General features: G+C 41.0%; 1 protein-coding gene and 1 long non-coding RNA gene across 2 annotated transcripts in view; one reads left to right on the top strand and one right to left on the bottom strand.

Moving 5' to 3' along the window:
* Positions 1-635: 635 nt before the first annotated feature.
* LOC128078508 (uncharacterized) lies at positions 636-9,775 on the bottom strand. The gene is made up of 3 exons (XR_008205685.1): positions 9,566-9,775; positions 1,231-1,378; positions 636-753 (listed from the first exon to the last, which is right to left on the bottom strand). It is a non-coding gene; the product is annotated as an uncharacterized LOC128078508 (long non-coding RNA).
* Positions 9,776-13,282: 3,507 nt separating this feature from the next.
* The window catches only part of SLC16A10 (solute carrier family 16 member 10), a 62,674-nt gene continuing 48,967 nt past the window's right edge, over positions 13,283-26,989 (top strand). Inside the window, exon 1 of the mRNA XM_052678691.1 lies at positions 13,283-13,714. Within this exon, the coding sequence (XP_052534651.1) occupies positions 13,399-13,714 (316 nt within the window). The 5' untranslated portion in view covers positions 13,283-13,398. The remainder of the gene's footprint in view (positions 13,715-26,989) is intronic.

The raw sequence follows: 26,989 nt of genomic DNA on the forward strand, positions 1-26,989 counted from the left end.
AAATATTTTAAATCTCCTTTGGACTCCACCAGCCCTCTGTTGCTGTTTTCAGGAGGTAACTGCTGATAGGCTTTGCAATTACTTCTTTTTTTTGTCAATTCCTAGAAAAAAAAAATTCTTCCGTGGCTTATGTGGTGAAGTGAATGAAGAGTTCAAGCACGTGCAGACAAAGCTGTCTGTTAAGGGAAAAAGCAGAGTTAAAGGAACAGTAAGAAGAGGTGAAAATGAAATGCTTGTTCAGCACATGGCATGACAAATCTAGTGCAAAAGGTGAACTCATGGATGAGATTCTGTCAAGGGACAGAGACTCATGAGACTTCAGAGACTCATGGTTGTGGCAGGAGATGTATGTTACCTGACCAGTGTGCCTTGAGAGAAAAAAAATGTATTAAATGCCAGCAGAGAAGGGAAAAAAACTTGTCAAAAAAATGTGCTTTATTAAAATGGTGCCAGCGTTTGGTCAGTGCCAGCTAGATGAGGCTTGTGATGGACTGTGGGAGCTGAACTTACAGGAAAGTTTTGTTTTATTAAAAAGTAGAACAGAATGAACTTTTCAACCTAGTGCGTAAGGAGCTAGTTTCCATGGGTCTGATTCTGTAAGCAGAACAAATGAGCACTAAGAAAGAGCAGGCAAACTTTTAAGAGATGGCTTTAGGGGAGGCGTTTTCTCATAGCAGAAGCCAGATGACTGAAATCAGAATCCTTCTGGTTTTCCAAGTCTTCTCCTGGGCATTGAACATCTGACTTGGAAGACTGGAAAAAGAGAAATCAGAACGCGTGAATTACATCTGCAAAAACAAATTGAAGATGATCTGAATACAGGAAGCGTTTTCCTGCAGGTGAGAAGAAATCATCAGTTATAAAATGAAAGTCAGAGGCAGATCTTCAATGTCTTTTCCCATCTGTCACACACAGCTGTCTTCTCACACACATAACCATATGGGTGTCCATAAGAGCACCGCAATATATATATTTAATTCCTATCTAAGGATCATGAATCATGTTCCATTCATAAAAAGTCCACTTATAAAAACTGAGGCTTTTATGATAATCTAAAAAATAAATACCACAACTCCCCAACTTTATATTTACTTGGCCCAGTCAGCTTTATAGCACTCACTGTGATTTGCCTTAAAGGTCATTTTGTTCTTGGCCAAATCAGCAAAGTCCAGTCTTCAAGAGCAAGTTTTGAATGCTTACAATCACTTATTTCTTGTTGGACAGTAATACCTAAGTTCTGCAGAGAAGGATCCCAGAACGCTGCTGAATCAGGCATCGTAGAAACTCCGCTTGAACAAGAAGTCCCCAACAAGAGGCTGAAGTAACATGTAGCTCTTCAGAGACTGGATGTGGCTTTCCCTCTTTGTGGTAGCTTCTCCTTGAAACAAACAAACAAAAAATGAAAAACAAGGTGCCTCCAGTTCTTAACTTTTGAGGGCTTCTCTTTACTTGCAATTCCAGGTTGCTGAGGAGTGTTGAGCAGTTTCTTACTGCGCTGAGTAAAATCCAAGGGAAACCCTTAATGAGAACAAGCGTTCCTGTTTTTGTCTGGAGGATCATTACCCCTCTTTTGTATTTTATGCTTGCCAAGAAGTACTTGTGTGATGAAAGTGGTTTGTTGTTTTATATTGATGGTTTGGGTGTGGGATGTGGGAATTCCTGTGTCTAAGTTCTGTGGACCAGAAAATCCAACTCAGCTCACTGCTGTGGGAGAGATCTTAATGGGACCATGGAAGATCAGCAGATGTTTAAACAACGATATCTACAGGATGAATGTTTGTAAGCGATATGAGCCTTCCTTTTACAAGCATGCTGACATTTTGTAGTCTGCAATGAGAAAAGAGCAGTGAGGAAAATGGAACTTCTGGGAATTGCAACATTTTCAGGCCTCGTGGTATTCCTAATCAGAACAAAAAGCCAAAACTTCTCACTGAAAGAAAATTCTGTGGATAGGAGACTTGGGGATAGCTGATTCGTGGCAGTGGAAACATTTTGTGCCTTTGTATTCCAAATAATGTGCTCACAGTTCAAACAGCAATGCTAATATTTTTAAGTTGAAGACATTCAGTTAGGTGAAAATTCAAAGTACAGCACTTAAGTCACAAGACCAAAACCACAAGTGTGCTCAACTCACATCAAGAGTTCTTTTGATCTGATGTGACATGATTTAGAGATGGACCTTTCCAAAAAGATTTAGCCAGATGTGGAAAATAAACTGCACTGTCTGAGGTAGCACTAAGCTGCATTTGTGTATCACCCTGGAATTTAAAATGAAGTTAAATGTCCTGTGCTTTGGATAAGAGTAAGAGAATAAGGAGAAACTCAACATAGTTCTATTTCAATAACTCTCCCATTATTTCATAGTATAGGGAAAGTTGCAGTTCATAAATGTCCTGAGTTGGAGATGATCTCCTGTTTGCTGAGGATATTTTTTTTATTACTGGCTATTTCTTTGGTGTCTGTCTATTAGTTTAAGTTTATCAATTTGTCATCTTAAATATTTTGTATTGACTAGTTCCGTAATTTAGCTTTGTTGAGTGAAATAGTAATCTTTGGGTTAAAGTTGAGGTTCAATTCTTCTCTTGGATGTCCCTTAGCTCTTCTATTTGAAAATTAGCAGATAAACATTTCCTTTCGCCTGTTCATGCCAGTCATGACTTAATAGGCCTTAGCTTCCTTAGTGATTTATTTCTGTAAGGTTCTGATTAATATAAAGGGTCTGATTAATTTAAATGCTTCTCACTCAAAGCAGTATCATTTTACTAATTTATCCTCTTTGTACTACTTCTTGTTCTGTTACATTCTTCCTGAGAACGTGGTAAATAGAATCGTGTGCATTATTATAGATGTTGCTGCAAGGCTAATTAAGACGTGCAACATTTTGATTTTTCTCTTCTTAATGATGGTCAATGTTCTATAAGCCTGCTAGATAATATTGTTTAGTGAACTACTGTTGCTAGAGATGGAAACAAAGCAAGTCCAGGACCTCTCTAGTGAGCCTTCTAATGAAAATAGGCTACTAGAAATCACTATTTTATATACATGGAAGAAGGGGTGGTTTTTTTGTCATTTAAGTTTCTCAGAATGAATGCAACCTGCTAGTTTTCTTTCCAATTGCTGTCTATATTCAAGTTGTTCCACTACTTGCAATTTGATTTAGGATGGACTTTCCTGTATTTTTTTTAATTGGAATTGATCCGTATTCTGTGGAATCTTTGTCCTGCGATTTGGCAACACTGACTGATGGTTTTGAGAACACAATGCCCCGTCAAAGTTTTCTGATGATGGATATGTTGGTGTTGTAGAGACCAGCACCACGTGCAAGAATATCCAGAGACCCTTTTGAGAATGCTATTTTAATGCTGGTCAAATTGAATTCGCTGTTGGTAAGTGCCAGTGATGAATGGTTCTGACATCACCATTTTTAATAGATTTGTTCTGAGCTAACCAAGGCTATGTAGAAGTAAGACCTTGAGATTATGTTAGAGTGAAAAAGTCATTCTGATACTCAAATATATATATGACTGAATGAACTTTCAGCCTGGAAGAGGCATAGCTGAAGGGAAATACAGCACAGATGTATAAATTTGTGAACTATGTGGAGAGGCTTAAGAGGAGAAGATTGTTCTTATATTGTAACAATATTGGAGCTGCATATGCTGTTTCTCTTGCAGCAGTCAGGACAAAACTCACTGGTCTGTGCCAGAGAGAGCAGAGCCTGCAGGTTGAGGGAAGTGATCATTCACTTGTATTTTACATGCCTGGAGCAGTGTGCATGGCTTAGGGCACCCTGAGCTTACTGGATATTTGCAAACCAGAGAAGATTGTGAGGACACTGTGACACATTAGCAGTGGCTGGGAGGGTGCCTCTGCCTGCAGGTGAGGAGATAAATAGGGGGTTCCATTTTCTGTTGTCTCCCTTTAGTGGATGTCTGCCAGACAAGATGTCAAATAACCCTCCCCTGATTCTTCTCATGCAGAAAACACTGTGAGACGCAGAAGTTAATTTCTAACTAAGGCTACTCATCACTTTCATAGGATCACAGAATCATTAAGGTTGGAAAATGTCACTAGGATCACCTAGGCCAACGGTCAGCCCATCCCCACTAACCGCATCCCTCAGCGCCACATCTCCATGTTTATTGGGTACCTTCAGGGACTTCAGGTGACTCCACCACCTCTCTGTGCAGCCTGTGCCACTGCCTCACTGCTCTTTCTGAGAAGAAATCTTTCCCAATATCCAAACTTCCTTCAAAAGTACAAGATTCCTACAACAGAACAATCATTTTGCTGACTACCTGTTTTTAAATCAACACCTCAATAAACCCACTGATGTCTCGGATCACCAAAAATCTATTCCCTTTCTCTGTCTTTCCCCAGCCCTTCCTGGAGCAAGGCTGAGCAGCACCATGCACTATGTGCAGAGTTGGCTGCAAGCTGCATTGTCCTGTTTCCACGTCACACCATCTCTTATTCTCAAATCCATTTCCAAATTTAGCCACACAGATGAAGAAATGAATTGCAGGCACAGATCATTCCTGACTCGGCCGGCAGATGGCAATTCCTGCTCTCACTATCTCTAATTAGGTAACTGGACATTTAGGCAGCATTTAAAGCTTAGAGAGCAGGAGTTTCTAGCAGGTGAGCTCCGTAACACCACACTGAATGTAGAAGATCCTCTGAACATTGAGTTCAGCTTTCATGTCACCGACTGATGGGTCAGATATCAATGCTTCTGAGCCTGTGAAGTAACTGCTGTTATGCATCAAATGGAAAGCACTTAACGCTCTTCTAATCTACACACTCAGCACTTTGTTATGCTGCTGGAAGTGCTGGAACGTGCAGTGCAAGACCTCCTGATCCCTGTCTGAAGATAGTGTAAAATCTGCATTGTTTCTGGAATGCTTCTTCTCACATCAATGTGTCCTGCTATGCATCAGTGTGGATAGCTGAAATGGAAGAAAATTTTAATGTATATGTGTGTTTAGTATTAGATTGTTGTTACGGGTGTAAGGGAAATAAGCTGTTTACTTTCTGAAGAGGAAAAAAAAACCCCAAGAAAACAGAACATGCGGGTACAGATAGCATAAGTAATAAATTACAGATTTCTGTAGTAGGTTCACAGCAAAGGTTGCAGCAGAAAATAATGTAAATGAGAGTAAGGTTCTCAGCTCAGCAAGGGGAGTGCTTCAGGGGTGATGTGCAGCATGTAGAAACTACAGTTACACAATCAGCATTATCCTTTCCCTATCTTAATTCCTCTTTCATTTTCACAGGGAAATGGCTGTGTACAGCCAATTACAGCATGGTGGGTTGGTGCAGTTCCACAGGAAGGGGTGAGGAGATTCAAGCTGCCCTTTTGCTCCGGCCCCCAGCTGTCCTGCAGAAGTTCTGATCAAGCACAGGGAAGAAGATTTCTTAACTCATTCCCTGGTGATCTTTTTGCCTTGAGAAGCATAAATAGGATATGAAGCAAGCTCTATCTAGCTTTGTTTGGCTCAAAGTTTAGTTGCCTTGACACAAGACTGAGGGCTGAAGGGAGAAAAGAAAGAAATTAGTGGGAAGTGGAACTCAAGAGTCCTCCCTGAAATGCTGGTTTAATCTTAAATGCTTGGTATTTAGAATGACTGAAATTTGACTTTCCAATTGTGCTGATATGATTGAACTGTGATGAGAATGAATTCCTAGACTGAGAATGTGATTAACAGCTTTTAACTCAAGGTCCTTTCCTGAGCTATTGGAGATAAAGCGTCAGAGGAATGCCGCTCTATCTGCATGGTTAGTGGCCAGGGCCCTGTGAAACCATGCATGGTCAACAAAAGAAAGCGTTTCCTTGAGCAAAAGAGCATGCATGGCACCAGAAACCAGCAGTCGGACAGGAAATCTGGAGGGCTGTCTGGCCTCAGGCTTCAAAGGCGTCCTGGAATCTGTTGCTGGTGGGGAATAGTTTGAGCAGACCACAGGGACCATGTTCAAAAGCTTGTTTAAAAACAAATAAACCTATCACTCTCCTCATGTGTTTATGGATAAGAAATTCCTGCATTGAGGTTGTGCCCCTTGCTTCAACACCAAACTTGTTTCTGAAAACAGTTCTTAGGAAACCATGTTATTGGGATCAGCAAAGCAGATGAGGGTAGAATTTGCCGACTAATTAGAGAGGCTGGTGAAGGGTAAGGGACAGAAAAAACTCACAGTGGTGACAGTGGGGTTACGTAGGGAATCTGTACCTGGCAATTTGCAGCAGAAATTCAGGGGTAGTGACACTTGGTTTGCCTGCAGCAGAGAGGCTCTGAAATGCCTGAGCAAAGGATGAACACAACAGCAACAAAATGATGTCTACCCAGGGATCAGAAATCAACCCACGTGTGACAATTAGTGGTTCCAGTTAGTATCTCATGCATAGATTGCTCCCTAAAATGAGCTTGATAAAAAGCATGCATCTTGGCCAGAATACATAAGGCTAGCTCTCTTGTGTTGCTCCTGCATCCTAGGAATAGCAAAGGGAGAAGAAACTAAAGCACACACAAATCCCCTTGCAGGTCATCCCAAAATAGCAGTGTCTCTGTAAAAGCTAAGGTGAGACCTCAGGTTTGTGTCTCTAACTTCTGACTATGGCTGGGTTCACTGAACTGCCAGGAAAGTGGTTTTTCCATCCGACAGCTTTGCAGATTAATAACGGAAACTGAAAATGACTTAATAATAAATGATGCCATTCTACCTAACAAATGTACCCTAAATTTGGAGTTATACGCCAGACAGTGCCTAGTTTTCAGGCCTAGTCAGTAGCGCTATAGGTCTTAATGACTGCCAAATCTTGTCAGTGCACAGTATTATCCTGCACTAGACTCCATCACAGTGAATTTTGAAACTGCACATGGTTATAAATCAAATTCCTATGTGCTTAGGAATCATTCCTGTGGGTTAAGTGGTTTGGATTTGTATCATAGTGCTGATTTGTCATACCTTTTTTCCCTTAAGGATGGTGCTCTATGTGCCGGATTATCAAGCAGCTGAAGAGTTCTTAAAGGCTTAGAAGATGAAGAAGGTAGAAGTCTTAAAGATTTCTAGTGGAAAGTTTTAGATGAAGCTTAATTTAATACAAAATACGACTAAGCCTTAATTAAAATTACCTTCATTTTACCCTAGTGAGAGGAAGAGGGAAGACTTAGATGAGAAAAAAAGTTTTACTAAAGTAGAAGACACTGCGTCACTGCATGATAGCTAAAGTAAGGATTACCCTGTTTGTCTAGTAGGGATGGACTTTTATAAGAGTATAACTAGAAAGTGCAGGATCTGTATGTGTGTTTACTTTTTGGAAAATTATACCTTTTTACTTAGCACTAGGTAAACTAAGCATTTAGAGAAAGGGCATTGATATGTGATTTATTTCACTTAAAAAAAAAATCCCTGTCAATACAAAAGTACTTCAGTTCTCCTTTTAAGAGAGGTGATGATTGATGGCACTCAGAGCAACTCTCACATTATTTACTTCACAAAAATAAGCTGAACGAAGCAGTTCTATATTCCTTTTCTTAAAAACTATTTTTCCATGTTACTAGACTGGGGATGAATTGTGAGTAAAATATCTGACAAATGGAGAAAGTCACACCATAGAGAGTATGTAAATTTTGTTCTGAATTGACCTGCAACTGAATGGATTTTTTGATGTGGCATATTTCACTTTAAAATCAGGATTTCCAGTAGCAGCTAAGAAATGGATGTAGAGATGTCACAGTAACTTAAAAAAAAAAAGAAGATTGCCTTTTTCTTACTTGTTTATCTCTTTTATACTTTAAAACAACACAATCTGTTTTTTTCAGTGCAAACATGTACCCAATCTGAAAAATATTCCTTGATATATTTAGTATATTTACACTACCCTTCGAATGACATTTTTTTTATCCTACTGTTTGTATTTCTCTATAGAAATCAGTTCAATTTGCAAAGACTTCCACAGAAGTTAACAGTTTAAATGCGCCTTCATATTTGAACTGACTCACACAGATACATGGTTTTGCTTACCTAGTAAGCAAAGTGCTGACAGAGTTATAAATCATACCGTGAAATGAGGCCACAACATCTGTTGACCCTTGTTCCAGCCTTGCATACTGAAGCACTTTCAAGATGACAAAAAGCAAACTGTGATGAACAAAGTACATTTACTTGGAATAGACGTGGATAATCTTAAAAAGCAAGCAATCATGATCAGTGTCACTTCTGCTCTTGGTCACTTGCTGCAGAGTATTGGCAGAGGCAGAAACTGAGCAGGCAAACAAAATCTGCTGCTAGACCACAGTCAGATCAGATTTATTTGATAAAAGATTTGCTTTTCTGATACTCCATACTCTTGTTTAAAGCAAAATTGAGTTCTTGAGATTGCAAAGGTGGTCTGAAAGATATCAAACGTATGTAAACAAAGGAAGGGACTTTGAGGTGCTTAGATCCTATGATAATGGATGAAGCTTTTAAATACTTGACCTGCATAGTGGTATCAAACCAAGCCTAAAAGACAGCCTAAAACAATGGCTTGAAGCAGTTCCTACTCATTTGAAACAGAAGTTAACTTTGAAGCTGAATAAGAATGTTGCCAACAGTGTTCGTTATTTCACTGCCAAGGAAAAGGTGAATGATCACATGAGGACAATGTATTCGTCATGCTTCCTCATTTTGCAATGGGATCAAAACAAACTACATTTTTGGAATCTGCATAAAAGTTATCTGAAGATGATCTTCCACTTGGTATCTGAAGGTGGGATTAACTCTACCAAAATCTTAGATGCCTAGAGTTCTCGTACCTACATCTAAGTTATTCATCTGGTCTCCTTTAATATCACTTATCTCATCATAAATGTTAATGTTTAAAGTAAATTCCTATGAATTGTCCCCTGGAATTTCCTTTTCCCTCCTACAAACAGTGCGTAGATGACCAGCTCTGATCAGATGCTCACAGTGTAGCTCGTTAGGAGGCAGAACAAAGGACTTCAATGCTGAAAGACTTCAATCAAATACACCACTTTGTGCAACTGGAGATTTGTAGGTGGCAGAGAGCGTTTATGGGTTAATCGCTACTACTTTCTTTCACTTAACTACCTTCAATAAACAGCAGCTCTAACTGTCCCAGATAACAGCCTGCCAAGTCCCATCACTGAAGGAAAAAACTAAAACCAAACTTAATTTCAGATGAGTTATGTCTCAGGTCCCTGAGACCTGAAACAGAACGTATGTTTTAGGTGAACTCAGAAAAGAAAATAGTAAGTCTGGAACTGTTGTTTTAAATGAACGTAAGGGTGAGAATCAGAACCACTGCTTACTCTCAGCTTCACTAATTAGATATTAGGCTGTTCTTTCCATCTCTATTTGTACTCTTTTTCTTTAGAAATGATGAAAACCGAAAACACTCTTGCTTTTTGTGAAGTAGGAGGGAACCTATATTTTGACAAATAATAGCCCTTTAGGAAACTCTTACTGCATATTATCAAATGCTAAAACAATGGCTTGACCCTCCCAGTGCTCCCCACAGAACACAGGTCTCTTCTTTGTATCTTGGAACATGTGACTGACTTACTTGCACGGTGAGATGCAATCCCTGTGCTACACACTGCTCAGCAGGAGCCCAGTCTGAAACATCAGTAGAACATCCTGTCTGGCTGAGAGATGCATAAACACTACTCACTGAACTGGATTTAATCTGATGCTGATCTTCACACAGTTGGTGATAGCGTGTGTTTTTGTGTTTTAATGGCCATCCTGTTTATCTCATCTTTCTGACTTAAGGCCAAATCCTTCTGTTGAATAGGTGCATTATAAATACTAGCTGAAAATTAAACGACTGGATGGCTTAATGATTAAGCGTATGCATTACTCTAAGTGGCTGCAGAATTCTGCGTTATCCTCTCCATACAGTGCAGAATTTCTTGGTTTTGCACCTATTGTTCCTCCTGTTGAAGATTTGTGATAAAGGTTGAGCATTTTTGATGGACACAATAAGCATTTTACTAAAGGCCTATTTTTTCCTCAATGCATAGGCATACACTTTTCATTGAGTGCAGTACGAATTCTAAACTACTCAACAGAAGAAGAAAAAATAAAACTCTGAATACGTACTCTTCAGACTTGGCATTCTGTCCTCTTTACCTTTGCAGAATACTATGTAAGTCTAAAATTTTCTACAGATAAAATGATTTATGGAAAAAGCTGTCCTGACATGTCACTAACAGCACACTTGAATTATATTGGCAATAATTTTATCTTTTTACGTATTTGGTAATTGAAACATGTACTACAGGTGAGAACTGCTGAAGAACTGGTCTATTTTCAATAGTTTGTGATACAGGGAGTGAATATTTACTAGGTTGTTGTCTGGAATTTCAGGTAGAGTTGCAGAAGGTGCTACTGACAGCCTAGAAAGGACTGGGTAAATTCCTACCTGAAATGGGCATTTGCTATATTGATTCAAAATTAGGCATAGCCTGAGCACCACCATAGCAAGTGAATGACAATCAGCAAGAATGAATCAACAGGGACAAAACCAAGATGCTTCTCACATCTTAGTTCAAAATCTTTATTTGTCAGCTGATTCAGTCTCTGCTGATTTATTTTTTCACTTTTGTTTCTGCTTAACTGTTATTTCTATTATTGTTTTTCTTTCTCATGAGATCTTGCGATCATGCAGAGCACAAATAACAGAGCCATAAAAAATTGGCCTGATTTTCAGGTATATCTTCAATATCGGACATATATTATCTATAATATCAGGTATTTAATATACCAGGTATATATTTTTTCTTTCAACTAGTCTTTTTCTTAAAAAAGCAAACAAACAAGCAGCAAAAACCCCCAACTCTTTGATTAAAATATTTGAAGACCAATATTTTTATTGTGAATTATTTGGTATAAAAATGTATGGAAATCGAACTGTGGTTAAAATTGCTCATGTTCTGTTTGCAAAGCACATTTTCTATGGAAGGTGGAGATTGAAAATTATCTAACTCGGAAGAGTGACTCTTTATTGTTCTTGAGAACTATGAGGGAAATAGCTCAGATCTCTAGAGACCTTTCTCAAAAGGGAAGAGACTTAGCTTTTGACAGGAGCACAGTGTGCCGAAGAGAAAGTGGTATTAAATTTCCCTAGATGTCTACTTAAGACTTCTAGCAAGCTCCCTTAAAGGAAAGCCCCACCTACCCTAATGTTTGATAACATAAACCATGTTGTTCTGACAGTATAAATAGCTCAATAAGATAGAGAATACTGGAGGAACATACAAATTGACTACATCCGTCAGGCTTATAAAAATCATTTGCATCAGAGAGACAGCGTTTGTGAGTCTCCATTCCCAACAATGTGAGGAGAAAGGGAAAACAGTCAATTCATACTAACTCAGGGAAAAACAACACTTATGAACTGTAAAATAGAATCCATTATGAAAATGTCCTGAAGCAGAAGTTGCACATAATATGTTCACAATGGTTTTAAAAAAAATCACATCCTTTACTTTTAAAAAGCTGGAGGAGTAATTGACAGTGTTTATGTGAAAACAGGGAAATGAAACAGTAACACATAAGTACTATATTGAAAAACACAGGGAGAAATAATTAGTCTTATGTTTTGCTGAGCACCATCCAAAACAGAAAAAAAAACCCACGCGGTTCTTGCTACAAGCACATTTGTCCATATACCATAGAGGTCACAGCCCCCCGTTCACAAAGGGGGCTGAAGTGATCTGAGGAGTCTACATAACAGAAATATATGTAAGTGCTTGTAGAACCATGACCTGTCTGATCAGCCACACTAAGTCTCAGTCTTGGATTTTGCCCTTGTTTATTTCTATGCAACTGAAAAGTTTAATTAGGTTAATCATTGTTGGCAAGCGTACTGAAGATCGAATCTGGTTCCAAAAAGGGTTTTATCTGTCTGAACTATTCAAACAGTTACCTGGTGCTGGGTGAAGCCAAACTTACTGTAAGAAAGCTCAGCAAGATTTGGAGAACAGCCTTGGGACAGAGGTACCGGAGGATGCTGGGTGTTAGCTTCTGCTTGTTAAATTGTTTGGGATATATTTGGGGCTTTTCACAGAGAATAAAACTTGATCCCTGGGGGAACGCGTTTTTCACCAGTTGCCCAAAAATCCTCTTTGCTTTGACAATTCTTATGCATTTTATACAGCTGTACTAAGTTTTTGTTACAGGCTTTTAGTTTTTCTGTATTCTGCTGCTCTTGTATATGTACGTACCATTTCTTTGTGCTTGATCTGGATGGCCATGTCAAAAAGACAAACCACAGGGTCATAGACTGGCTTGGGTTGGAAGGGACTTTAAAGATCATACAATTCCAACTTTCCTGCTGTGGGCAGGGCTGCCACCCCCCACCTCAGCTGCCCAGGGCCCCATCCAACCTGGCTTCGAGCACCTCCAGGGATGGGGCACCCACAGCTTCTCTGGGCAACAGAGGGAGTGTGCAGCAAGATCTGTGCCTCTATAAAACGTGGATCATTAGGATCATAACTGTATTTTTAACTACTTTTAAATTAGCTTCTTTTAAAGCAATTCTGGAGGACACAGAGTACGCAGGCTTAGGAATTCAAAGGCCAATTAATTCCAACAGCCAGTCATTCGTAAAGAAGACACCTACTCGGCCGGCGTGTGTTATGACTTGGGCTTTCGTTACATCGTTACATCATCGTGTGGCTCACTTTCTTCAGCTCCTGCTTTACACGTGGAGAGCGGCCGAGGAATTTGCGCAAAACAAGGCACGGTCTGTGAAGCCGAGCTGTATTTTGGAACGAGGTTTGTTTCCATCGTGGCCGCGGGCTTGTAGGAGGGAGTAGGACACCGAGAGACAAAACAGAGAAACAGCGAAGGTGGGATTATTACTTTCCCCTCAGCGCACGGGAAGGGTGAGGGCGGCGGGACACCGGGTGGAACTGCCCATTCCCGCGAGGAGCCAGCCAGGCTCGGGAGCGCGGCCAGGGGCTTGTTTACTCCCCGTCCCGCTCCGTCCCCACCCGTTCCCCAGCAGCCGCGCGGCGGGGCCGTCAGCGGCCTCGCGTCCACCTCCAGAGGGGCGGCGGCACCGGCGCTCGTCGCCGCCGCTGACACGGCGCGGCACCGCCCCACCCCTTGCGCTGGGGGGGCGGGGAGGGGGGGGACACAAGGGAAGGGAGGCCACGCTCCCCGCCCTCAGCCAATGGGAGCGGGGGATGCCTCCTCGCGCCGCTGACGCCCCCGCGGGAGCCCCCCTTTTAAAATAAAGCGGCGGCCGCGGGGCGGGAAGGGCAGCGCTGAGGAGGAGGGGGTGCGCGCGCGCGAGCACAGAAGCGCCGCGGGTATGCGCGCAGCTCCCGCGGGCAGCGGCTGAGGCGGGCGGGGGGCTGCCGGGAGAACGGAGCGGCGCGGCTGAGGATGGCGCCGGCGAGCGAGCGGCCGCCGCCGCGGGACGACGGGGGTCCCGCGGCCGCCTCCGGCCCTCCGATGGAAGCGCGGCGGGAGAACGGCGGAGAGCGGTGCGCGGGAGACGAGAGCGCGGCCGTACCGCGGGCGGCGGCCGGGGGCGACGCGGCCGAGCCCCCCGAGGGCGGCTGGGGCTGGGTGGTGATGCTGGCCGCCATGTGGTGCAACGGCGCCGTCTTCGGCATCCAGAACTCGTGCGGGGTCCTCTTCGTCTCCATGCTGCAGCTCTTCGGCGGCGGGCAGGACAAGCAGATGGCCTTTAAAACAGGTGAGGGGCTGCGGGGCCGCTCCCGGCCGAGGCGGCGTGCCCGGGGCTGCGGGCATGGGGACGGGGCCGGGCTCTCGGAGCCCGAGGTGGAGCTGCGGGAGAGGAGCAGGTGCGCTCCGCGGCGGTATTTTTAGCTGTCTGGCACCGCGTGTCGTGGGGAAATAAAGGCGTGAATGGTGCTTACGAAGCTCAGTGCGAATAGCAGCACGCTCAAATCTCCCCTCTGCCGGTACTGATCTTAGTCGTTCTCGCCGCGTGTGTGTATACGTGAAGTCAAAGGCAGCTGTGTATTGCACACGTGTTCTTCTTGGAAAGTGCTTTGTGCAAGCTGAGGACAGGAGGGTTTTGGCTCTCCAATTTTAGCGAGTGGGTAATTATAACTGCTTTAATGACAAATAGCCATGAAGTTGGCTTATTTAGAACATAACTTAAAACATTAAAAAAAAAAAAAAAAAAGCAACACTAAAAAACGTTTGTTGTTTTATCTGTTTCTTGCTTATAAAGTACAGCGGTTACCCAGCCCTGCAGAAGGGTAAGCCTTCCAGGAAACTTCTGCAGCTCGGGGAGTTTTTAAATGCGCTTTGAAAACTCTTTGTCAATATTAAGATCAACTGGGCCTAATGTTGAGAAGTAAGAGGAAAAACAAAGCTAATTCACCTCCAAATCCCCATCTCAGTAACAGTGTTTCCAAGGCAAGTGTTCTGACTGAACTGAGTGAGAATGCTGCTGTGGAGCTATGTGTGGCACTCTCGTGTTTAAACTTTGTGATCATGGGTAAGCTCTGAAGTTCTTCAGCTGGAAGTATGAAGTGCTGCTGATGTCCAGCATGAGGCACTTGATGTCCAGATGTATTTCAGAGAAGGGAAACAGATACTTGGAGCCAGATGCCTGAGCTGCACAGAACTGCATGAGGAGTAAACAGGGTTGTGCAGAGGAGGTTGTGGGAACGCTTGCAGGATGAGCTGAAAGCCACTCGAGTTAGAAATGAGGAATCACACAGGTGTCTGCTATTCTGTCTGTTTGTGGAACAGAGATATAGGTTTGGTTGTTTTCTGAGGGTCTGGTTCCCTAGTAACCCAGGATAGGATTCTTTTGCTTAAAAATGTGACTGTTTTGATAATGGTGTAGTAGTCAAAATAGTCAACGAGAGGAGGCTTGGAGTAATCTTCTACTTCCAGATGGCTAAATGCACCACTGGTCTTAAAGTGAGATGAGATTGGGAGTGTTCTCCACCCATATTTTTGAAACTTTGCTCAGCTTCAGAAAACTGTGGAGGGAGACGAAGGAAAAAAAAGGGACCTAGCTGTGTAGCTGTGTTCTTTTGCAGCCTGCTTTGGAAAGGAGGATAAGTTCTGAGACTGGGGAGATGCAGACACCACGCCCTGTATTAATTCTTTCTTCATTTTATTTAAGAAATAAAAGTTATAGCTGATGTTTATTTGTGATCTGATGTAGTATGGTTTGGGTGATGCTGAAGGTACTCTTTTTGTTGTTGTGCTTTAGGTTTAGGTCCAGGGGAAATTGCATCAAACAGCTGTCTTGACTAGATGATCTATGTGCGTGTGATAGAGAGGGGCTGCAAATACAGAAGTGTCTCCTTTAAACAGCACAACTGCAGCTGAAAGAGTGCTCTTTCTTTTAATATCTGAAAGCACCCTAAATCTCCTGAAGAACTAAGCAGCAGCTGTCATACAGGGCTTTTTTGTTCATTAATTCTTCATTGTCTGCTGTTTGTGATCTTGTCTGAAATAAGAGCAAGACTCAAACAACTGAAATCATGATGTGGTATCAGAAATGGCAGAATGCATTTAGTGTAGTTCTCACTGAACACTGATGGATTAGCTGACATGCGGTAGGGAGGGAAAAGGATGACTAATGGATAAAGTCAGTGTGACTTCAGTGTTAGAGGAAAACCCTAGTCCCATAGTATTGATCATGGCACATAATCTGGTCAGTCTCTTGTTCAAACTAACTGCCACTTAAAACTGGCAGTGGCAGGTAAACATTTAATGAATCTGAGAACAGTGAAAATTTCCTTGCTGTATGTTTTTTTTTCCTTTGGAATATAAAGCTTAATATTCTAATTATTCTAAGAGGAGGGGGGAAAAAAGATTTTTGCAATCTGAAAAGCTGATTTTTTGGGGAGGCATGAACGTTCCAGATAATCACTCCTGGGACCCAGGTGTTTGTGGAATCTGTTAATTTAACCATAGCAGTGCAGAATTGAACTTTTCTTCTCATTACAGATTTACTTAGATGTTGCCAGAAACATAGGTGTCACTTAAGTTTTTTGTATGAGATCAGCCAGTGGTTGTACATTGCTTCATGTTTTCCTTGCAGAGAGGAGTTGACTAGACTATAGTGCATGGTGTATGTTTGTTATTTCTTTAAGGGATGGATATTTGTGTGTGAAAGGCAAAACAGGGGAAGGCAGAAGGGAGGAGGGTGTAGCCAAGAAGCTGTTCTGCCTGGTAGATAAGGAGTCAGAGGAGCCAAATCTGCAGGTGGGGCAGCTGGCCTATCTCTAGAGTGCAGGATGGACACTGGCTAAATGGGATGAGTAACTACGACTACCAATGTTACTGCATTTGGAATGGTTGTTGAAAGAGCTCCTGTTGTGTAGAGCCCACAGACTTAGGGGACCAACTGATTCCAACTCCTGTTTTGATCAAAATCTTTGAATGTAATTTGTATACAGTATTAATTGTATTACTTATAGGCTAGGAAACCAAGAGCTTTTATAATGCACTGCTGGTTTCCTTTCTTAGTTTCAAAGCTAATTGATGCACAACTACAGAAGAGAAGTGTTCCTAATGCTAAGTGTAAAACTTATGGAAAAACATGCCTGCTGTCTCAGAAAAGCAGCCCATACTTTGCTCATTGTGCTTGAGAAACAAGTTGGGTGGAAAAACTCAATGGCAGTAAAAGGCATGTCTTGATAATCCCGTAGGCCCTTACTTTTTCTTGTCTTAGAAATTGATGTCAGGACAAGGTTTACATTTAAAAATTTGGTGTGTAGGATACTTGAGGATGGTCTAACCAATAAGTGAAGTGATCTGCAGACATCTCTTCATTGGCTCAGGGCAATGAATAGACTATGTGGACATCAGAACAGCTTATTTAGTTCAGTCACTGACAGTACTTTCTTTTTGTTGAACCTCCAGTTCTGTGGTATGGAACACTTAAACTCATGTTGAACTTTGTCATTTCTTCATTTCAGACTTGTGGTCTGTCCTTCATACTTGAGTAAAAGATGTGCATTTACACCTCCTAACTATAACATACCATGCAGTACAGCATAAGGGTTTTGCTTGCAGATGTTTGTGTCCATTTCCAGTGGAGTTTTTCAGTGGAGTTATGAGTTAGTAGCTGATTTAGGACTTAAAACAGGGGATGTCCTTTTATTTTTGTGATCCTGGTCTAGTGGGATGTGTCCCTGCCTGTATCAGCAGGGTTGGAACTAGATGATCTTAAAGGCCAACCCAAGCCATTCTATGATTCCATCATCTTTAGAAGTAGGAATTTAATTTCATGTATGTGGCTTTTGTAGAAGCCTAAAGGTGACTGGCTTCTGTAACAACTCTGCACATTAAATCTTTCTGGAAAGATTGCCTGCTGTACAATCTTTCCTGCAGCTACGTTAATCTAGTTACATGCATTGAAGTAAATAATGGACTTTTAAGCTATTTTAACCTCATGTTCAATTTCGGTTTACAGAAACTTTTCTCTTATTTTTTTTTTATTTGTAAGAGAAATTAGTGTTAAAACCATTTTTTTTCAGTGTTATCCTTTGTAATGTTTGTACCAAGCACTCTGATTTCCAATTCAAATAAGAAGCAGCAGAGTATGGCTAGGTAGAGGGGGAGGGGGGAAATCTGGACAAAAAATTCCATCTTAATTTGATATCTAAGTAGCAGAGGGATTTCTTTCTCATCTTAATTTTGAGCACACCTTATCTAAATGGTTTGCTGGTCTGTCATCTGACAGCTTAGTTTTAGATGAAGTTATTTATGTCTGGTGTGTGTTTTCACATAGGTCTCCCAATGTCTTTTCCTTGGATAAACCTTCCAACTCTTTCATGTGAAATACTTCTTTTCATGCTATTGGTTACTGTTCCTTCTTTGCCATTGTTCAGTTCTTCTACAGCATTTTGTGATATGGAGAAGGAAGGTAGAGTTGCATATTCCAAATGATACTTTGCAATTTGATGGTGTGATTTGTATTGCAGTTTTGTAATGTAAGTTACGATGAAACTGTGCTATCCATTCTGCATTATTTATATAAACTAATATTTTGCTTGGCTGCTTTTTGTTAATGCCTACATGCAGTGCAGTTTAGACAGTGGACTTTGAAGGAAACTGGAAAGCTTCATTTTCAACTTTGTTTTGATTAATTGGTCCCAGTAGTCTGCTTGTCGTCATTCATCCATTTTGGTTTGTGTTCTTTGTTCCTAAAATCCCTTCCTGATTTGAGGTAGCCTGAATAACTGCTGTCTAAAGAGGAAGTTAGCAAAACTTATGCTTATTAATAGACCCTCTTGCTAGACTCAGCTAGATGTAGTAAAGCTTAGTGTTGTTTGCCCAACCATAGTGATGATTCTTTTTACTATGAGTCCAGAGGCAAAGCAGGCTTGGTTTTCCAATAGTGCTAATTCTTTTTTCTCATGATTTGATTTCTTAAGCTTGTTGTGCAGCAGTATTGTTAGACTTAAATTTTTTTACGTTTAAATGTTGGGCTCTTTTTCCTTTATTTATGTACTTGTTTTGCATGGATAAATGTAGTGGACTATTCTCAAGCTGCATTATGTCATGTTTTAAAATGTATCTGCTCTTTTGCCAGTTTGAGTTAATCCAGTAACTTCAGATAATCAAAAGATATTTGAGTTTAGAACAGACCACTAGGAATTGGCTGCTGCAGGCTGCCTGGAGCTGTGCCTGGATGGATTTTTCACAGCCTCTGAGGTGAGGCTCCACAGCTTCAGCAGGCAGTTCCTGGCATTTGATCACCCTCACAGTAAAGAAATACATATCTTTTACATTTAAACTGAATTTCCTGTATTTCATGCCCATTTCTCCCCATCCTTTCACTGAATAGCACTGGGAAGTGGAGTTTAGTTGTGTGTGGTTTTTTTTTGTTTTTTTTTTTTCTTCCTCCTTTCAGTTATTTATTGCACCACTGTGATATCTCTTACTTCCCTGAGCCTTTTCTCCTGAGCCTAACTAGCCCCAGCTCCCTGTTTCTCATTGTAAACCAGATGCTCCTGTTCCTTCATTTTTTTTTTTTTATTTTTTTTTTGTGGTCCTTTGCTGGATCCACACCAAGAGGTGCTGACTACGTGCTCCTCCTTCAGGAGTGTAGAGGACTCGACTCCAGAAGCTGCAGGAAAGTAGAGAAGATCTGGTCAGTCTTTGTCATCTCTGATGCTTTGCAGTGCTGACTTTCTTCCACATTTCCTTCACTTAGTGACATGACTACCAGCATGTACCTCCTTCAGGCAGGTGGTCCCTTTCCTGATTCTGCAGTGGAAACAGAACTCAGTGGACCTCCTAAGATGTGTCCTCCAAGCTGGGATCTTGGCCTGGTTGAGATCTGCTGTGCTGTGCTGCTGAGGGCTGTGCCCTGGGTCAAGTGCTTCTTGCTCAGAAGAGAACCTCTGGCTGTTGTGTGCCCTGCTGTTGGCTGTTTGCTTTGTAGGCTGCCCCAAATCTGTTATGTAATATAAGTAAAGAAAATGGTTGGTCAGTCTGAATTACGAAGAAAAACTTTTAATCCTGTACATCAAAAATAACATTTGGAGAGTGAAAAAAAAAAAAAGTTGTAACTACAACTTACATTAGTGTGTGTATCAGCAAAGGAAATAAAGATCTGAATGAACATGCATATAGAATGTTAACAAGCAATTGTCCAATTTCAAGTTTTCTTTCTGTATGAATTGTGAGGAAGGAGATGTGCTAATTACTTGCATTTAGCCTAATGTAGCATTGATAATAAAATTGCTTTCTTTTAGAACTTTCGGTTCTTTTGTTGTACCACTAGTATAGTTGTAGGAAAAACTATATTGATTTCTCATCTTTCTGGTTTTTTTTGTTTGTTTGTTTGTTTTTTTTTTAACCTAGCCTTTTGTTTTGTGAACTTGCACACTCAAGGCAGCCTTAGTCTATAGTGGTTTTAGCCTCCAGCAAATATATACAGGAAGCACAATGCTATGAGAAAACATTCCCCTGGAATCAACCATTCTGCTTTAATTCTGGAAATCTAATTTATTAGATAATAGCAGCTCTGTTTTATATCCTGCCTTTCATTTTCATGGGAACTGGTTAGGAATGACTTGTTGCAATAGCTGAGTTAAAGTAGCAGCTCTCTAGCAAGGATGGGACCAATTTAAAAATCATCAGTGCTAGTTCCCACACAAGTGAAAAGTCTATGGAGATGTTGAACTCAGCTCTTTCTGTTATTGATACTACAGATCTGGTCACCTCTTCCCTTCTTTCATGGGGGGGAGGATGTGACAATCAGCAACATATTTATGATTCTGTGGAACAAGATCTTAAAACAGTGTCACACTGGTAGAAGGGAGTCAGAATTGACTATAAATTGTATGTTTTTTTTTTTTATTGTCTTATTGCTGTAATAGGCAGAACTTACAAATTCTTAGACTATCTTATGCAGTGTGCTGTGCTTAGTAAAACTGTACTTGAAGTTGTGTATGTTCAGAGTATTCCAGGATATTTTTTCCTTCTGCATTATTAAGAGTGAGGAAGAAGTAGTAATTAAAATACACTAGCTAGTCATTTAATTCTGAGTGTTTAACTGTCGGTGCTCTTGCAAATTACTTGTAAAGTGGGCAGAAAAAAATTCTTCTGGCTCATGATCTGAATTCTAGCCATTTATACAGAAGGCTTTACTAATCATCCAAATACAAAATGTAACTAGAGAAGTACCCTTAAAATCTAACTTACTGTCAAGAAGTACACTGATGTCACAGTTGACAGATCATAAAACTTCATCACTTTTACTCTTTATTTTAAATTTTAGAATTGTTTGAGCTGCAAGGGACCTTTTAAAGTTCATCTAGTCCAACTCCCATGCAGCGATCAGGGACACCTACAGCTACATCAGGGTGCTCAGAGCTTGGTCCAGCCTGACCTTGAGTGTCTCTAAGGATGGATGAACCACCTCTCTGGGCAGCCTGTTCTGGTGCTTCATTGCCCTTTCTGTAAAAATAACTTTTTCTTTATATCCAATCTAAATCTCTCTTCTTTTAGGTTTAAACTTATCACAACAGACTCTGCTGAAGAGCCTGTCTCTTTCTTACAGTCCCCCTTAGATACTGAAAGGCTGCAATGAGATCTCTTGTCCAGGCTGAACAGCCCTGCCTCTCTCAGCCTGTCTTAGTTGAGGTGTTCCATCCCTTGGATCTTTTTTCTGGCTGTCCTCTGGATGTGCTCCAACATGTCCACATCTCTCTTGTGCAGGGGCTCCATATCTGGATGGAGTATTCCAGGTGAGGTTAGACCACTGCAGAGTAGAGAGGCAAGGTCACCTCCCTTGACCTGCTCATTATGCTTCTTTTGTTGGAACCCAGGTTATAGTTGGCTTTCTGAGCTGTGAGGGCACATTGCTGGCTCATGTCCATCTTCCCATTCACCAGTATCTCCAAGTTCCTTTGTGTCAGAGCTGTGCTCAACCCTTTCATCCCCAGCTTGTACCGATAGTGAGGGTTGCCATGATCCAAGTGCCAGGCTTTCTACTTGGTTTTGTTAAACTTCATGAGGTTCTCCTTGATGGCATCCTGTCCCTTGTGTGTGTTGACCACATCGCACAGCTTGGTGTCATCTATAAGCTTGCTAAGGGTGTGGTTGATCCCACTGTTGATACAGTTGATGAAAATGTTTAATAGCATTGGTCCCAGTGTGGACCCCTGAGGTTCTCTGTCTGGGCACTGAGACACTGACTGCTCTTCTCTGGGTATGATCTTGTGCCTTGTTTCTGGGGTACAAAGCATAGCTTTAATAATTGCTTGTTCATGGTGAACAGGAATACTATACAAGGTATAAAAGCTGCTCTCTTGCAGAGTACAGTTTCTTAACTAAAATGCCTGTGACCGTTCTTTTGGAGAAGAAATTTTTCCTAATATCCAACCTGAATCTCCCCTGGTGCAGTTTGAGGCCATTCCCTCTAGTCTTATTGCTAGCTATGTGGGAGAAGAGACCAACTCTCATCTCACCACAGTTTCCTTTCAGGGAGTTGTAGGGAATGGTAAGATCTCCTCTGAGCCTTCTCTTCTCCAGACTTAAGCAATCCCAGTTCCCTCAGATACTCCTCATAAGATCTCTGCTCCAGTCCCCTCACAGCTTCATCACCCTTCTCTGGACACGCTTCGAGCTGCAACATCTGTCTTAAAGTGAGGGGCCCAAAACTGAACACAGTACTGGAGGTGTGGCCTCACCAAGGCTGAGCACAGAGGGACAGTCACCTCCCTGCTCCTTCTGGCAGTGCTATTTCTGATACAAGCCAGGATGCCACTGGCCTCCTTAGCCACCTGGGCACACTGCTGGCTTGTGTTCATCTAAGCGTTAACCGACATTACCAGCTCCTTTTCTTCTACACAGTCTACAAGCTGCTCTGCCCCAAGCCTGTAGTGTTGCCCGGGCTTGTTGTGACCAAAGTGCAGGACCCAGCACTTGGTCTTCTTGAACTTTATCTCAGTGGTCTCAGCCCAGTGATTCAGCCTGTCCAGATCCCTCTGTAGGGCCTTCCTACCTCCAGGCAGATCAGTACTTCCTCCCAGCTTGTTAGCTGCAAACTTACTGAGTCTGTGCTCAGTGCCCTCATCAATAAGGACAGGACAGGCCCCAACACCCAAGAGTTGCTACTGCTGCTATTTAATGCTATTTTCTTGTGCAAGGAAGAAAATGTGGTAATGGTGCTTTACCTGATGTTTATATCGACATCAAAGCAAGTAAGAATGAAATAGCCTGATCTTTGGTGTGTACTTTGAGTGCATCATTCGTGTGTGTTTTGGTTCAGAGTAATAATCTTCTCAGTAGGTCACTGTACAGTTGCTAGTTCTCTTTTTTTCCTCTCCTCCCCCCCCCTCCCCTTTCCCTCCATATTAAATATATACAATGTTGTTTGTTCTGTTTCAATTCATTTGTTAAAATCTTGAGTTCATTTGCTTGCATTACATATAGCAAAACCCAATATATGTAGCTTAAGAAAGCCTTTTTGTTTTGGACACATAAAAGCCGAAATTGAAATTGCCCTTTATTTTTTATATTTTTGAGTAATTTCCTATTTCTGAAATATTTATGTAGCTTAGATTCTTAAAAACCCAACACAGCATTCGAAATGAAAAAAAAAAAAAGCTATCAGCTTATGATTTCTAATACTTCTGGTTGCAGGCAGTGATCTAGAAAATTAAATCAGTACTAGGAAGTTTTCTGAAAGCGTAAATAAAATGTGCAAGCTTGAGATGTATTTTCTAATCCTATCAGAGTAACCCTAGTTTTTACAAATTGAAGCATGGAGCATTAAGCAATCTTCACACCCCTGTACATATCAAAATCTTTTGTTCATAGTGTAGCAATTTAATGAACCTATTTAGTTCACAGTGAAATCACTGACCCTTGAAGGTGTGAGGTGGGTGGGGAGGGAAGGAAGGGCAGGATGGAGTAGCTTAGTGGGAAAACTGGAAAGAGACTGCACAAAATTGATAGGGGCGGTCTTTGTATCTACAGAAGTTTATTCAGCACAGCCCAATCTGGTGTTCTCAATTCATTCTTTTCTAATAGCATGTTGTATGCAATTCATGCTACCTCTGAAAAGTAAAAGATGGTCTATTTTTCCAAGACAGATAACCTACAAATCATGCCTGTGCAGGTTTTTTGGGGTACAGTCTGAGTGCCTCAGATTGCCTCTTTTGTTTTTTCTTTTTTTTTTCAGTATCTCACCTACCTGTTCTGCTATGTGCATATTTTTCTGAACGTGGTCTATAGGTGAGATAAATGCTATGAACAGTAGATTTAAAAGCCAGATCTTTTCATGTTTTGCTTAACAGCACTGTTAAATTTGTAGCAAATTCCGTGGAAACTTTGGGTGCTAGTTTTTTTGTATGGCAACTTTGTTGAAGAGTTCTGGTCTGTGCTTACTGTGCAGAAGGTAATGAATGGTATTACAAACGGTTTTCTTAGACTGGAAAAGTTTTTGTTGGTTATATCAGGATGTTGCTTTGAGAAAAAAGATTAAGGCTCTCATTACTTGAACTTTCGTAGAGTCTTGTAATTCATTTTGAATGCTTTTATTTCTGTTGTTCCAAAAGAGACTGATTGCTGGGACATAGGTATCACCGAATGGTTTTATTTTGTGTTGAATTAAAATTGAAAATAGAGGACACTTGCTTTAAAAAAATAATTACGGTTGTTGGTTATATCTAGCTTTAGAAATGGCTGGCAACAGCAATGTGGACATGGTGATTAGTTTGCAAATTCACTCGATTAACTCAGAAATTGTCCTGCTTTATTGTAAGGATTTGTCCCTGAGTGCTTCTAGAGTACAGTACTGTAAATCGGTGATGATTCTGATTAATGAATATTAACATACTCATCAATCAGTCCTGATAGTTTTTCTCATTTAGGGACTTAAGATGAGTCTGACTTGCTCTGCATACTGCTTAATGGATTAATAATGCTTCAGTTTATACGTGTGTGACTTACATGACACTTTCACCAGAGGAGGGGGAGGAGTTGCACTCAGTCACTATATTTGGCATATTCCTCATCTATTTCCTAGCAAACTATAGATTTTTGGTGTTGTTTTTAGTAGAGGTGGAACATCTACACTAATGCAGGGCTCTCCATTAGCTTGGGAGCTCTATTTTTTTAACTTGAAATTTCTTGGTGGAAGAATCCTAGGGCCGCACATTAATTTTTTCCCAAGCTCCCTGTGTCTTTGATACCAGAACTGCCTCCTGTCTCTGTATGCAACTCTGATCTTAGGTGTGTGATCAATTATTTTTAAACTAATCTTGCCACTAAATGTGACAATGTGTAATTAATAAAATTCTTCATTTTCTTGACTATGTGTCTACAGTGGCCGACCTCTCAGGTAAAGCACTGAGTGCAGCTTTGTGCAGCAGCATTAGCTAAGGAGAAAGATTAAGGCTTTGTGAGGAGAGGATGTTTCATTAAACATCCTAAAGAGGTGGTGAGGGGAATGCCTTGTTGCTTTCAAAGACAGTGGAAGCAAGGGGAGTTTGGGACCAGTTTAAATGCAGAGGAAGGTAGAAAGAGCATCCACCAATTATTGGGACTAGGGAAGAAGAAACAGAAGTAAAACAAGCCTACTTATCCTATTGGTAGAACTATATGTTTCTAACCAACTCTCGTGAGAGTGCTGCACCCACACATGTACTTGCTTGATTAAAAAAACTCTTAATCTTTCAAATTGACTTGTGTCACTTTTCATTTCAGCTATGCTTTACTGTTAGCATTCTCATTGCTTTTAGAAGTTACTTTTGTCTTTTTTTTTTTTTTTTGTCTTTTTTTTTTTTTTTTTTTTAAGTTTCTTAACTGGAAAGCCTTTTCTGTGCACAACTGGTTTAGCTTAGATAGACACAGATCCTTTGAAATTCAATCAGTACTGACTTTCTGATTAAGACACATTAGATTGCAAATCTTTTGTGATTGAAACAGTACCATCGGGTTTTAGAGCTAGTTTGCTGATAGGCTGATCTCTGACTTAAGGAGTAGAGGTTCGAAGGTATTAAATTGCTTTTTTTTTTTCCCCTCAGTAGTTATTTCTGGCATGTGCTAACATCACAAATAGATAAACTATATATAGTTATTCCCCCTCTTGTTTTTCTTTTTCCAGGTTCTGTCTGCGTCACTATAGAACTGTTGAAGCAAATGCGATGATCAGAGGGCTGTAGGGTGTTGTGAAAGCCACGATTTGTACTGAGGTGCAGTTGTAGCCTTCCTAAATGGTGCTGGTACCGAGTCATTTATTGGTGCGTGGCATCACATTGGAACAATAATCTGCTTTGCTTTTGTTTTTATTATTTTCTTTTAATTTTATTTTTACCTTTTTCTGCTTGTCTGTTTTGGTGCATTAGAATGTGAGGTAACTTGGTTTTCAGCCACTGCTGCCAAATGAGTAATATTCCTTCAGAAGAGATCAGGCAAGGTATGGGATTTGATTTGCAGGTTACAGTCGATGGAAATTCAATCATTTGTTAGATGGAATCTGCAGAGTTAGTTGGCAGGCTCTTACTTCAGTGTAGGCTGATTAACTCTGCAGGTTACTGTAGTCAAGTTAACTACATCTCCACCAGCTCTTGTGGGAACTTTAGCTTCTCACTCACACATTCAGATATTTTCACGTGGAAAATGAATCTCACTTCGTGTTTTATCACATCCAGAGCATTCCGTTCTTACGGATGGGCGCAACAAAAAATGTCATGCTAATGCGTACCTGTTACATAGTACTGTCTTAACTCTGGCAGCAGCAGAATCCACACTCCCTGACATTCACACCTTTTCAAAGTTTCAAAGAAGTTGATACTCTGTTGTTGCATGTAGCTGGTAATTCAGCTGTACTCCACAGGCTGTCTTTCATGTGGTTTGAATGAACTTCAGCCTCTAATTGCTCTAGGATTTAGTTTACATGTGCGTAAAAAAATAAGGCTGTTGCAGGAACCCTGTGGCCAATACTTCTGTGTGATTCTTTTTCTCAGAAGGAAAGTGAACTATAAGATGAATTTACCTGTAATGGAATACTTGAACTCATTTCTGTAGCTCTCGGTAGTTAGACTATCACTGTAGGTGTTGAATCACTCAATTTCTGGGCATAGGGAACTTTTCCAGGAATGGCTGTAGTCAGTGGTTTGTTGATGTGCAAAGTTAAGAAACACAGAATGAAAATCGGCATGAATACCTCAAGATGAAGCATTTTCCCAACCTGACATTGGTAGAGCTCTCAAGCATGTTCTCAGGAGGCAAGGGGCAGCTGTTACTGTATCTGTAACCTTTTGGCTTCCACTTCTGATCTTGGCAGGATTACAGAATACCCAGCTATCCATAACTGACTGGCAGCTCCTGGCCTCTGTGTCTTGTCTCTGGGAGAAGGAATTCATGCTGAGCCCCAGGTTTGGAAGGAACTGGAAATTGGAAATTTCTTTCTCTGAAACTGTTGCTCTTCTGAAAGTTGTCACAGCAGGACATAAGGCTTTGCCACTGTGCCTGTCTAATAAGTAAATTAGCTGACTATGATTTAGCT

This window comes from Tympanuchus pallidicinctus, unplaced genomic scaffold (genome assembly GCF_026119805.1).
Source record: "Tympanuchus pallidicinctus isolate F22 unplaced genomic scaffold, pur_lepc_1.0 scaffold1, whole genome shotgun sequence".
Classification (NCBI taxonomy): Eukaryota; Metazoa; Chordata; class Aves; order Galliformes; family Phasianidae; genus Tympanuchus; species Tympanuchus pallidicinctus.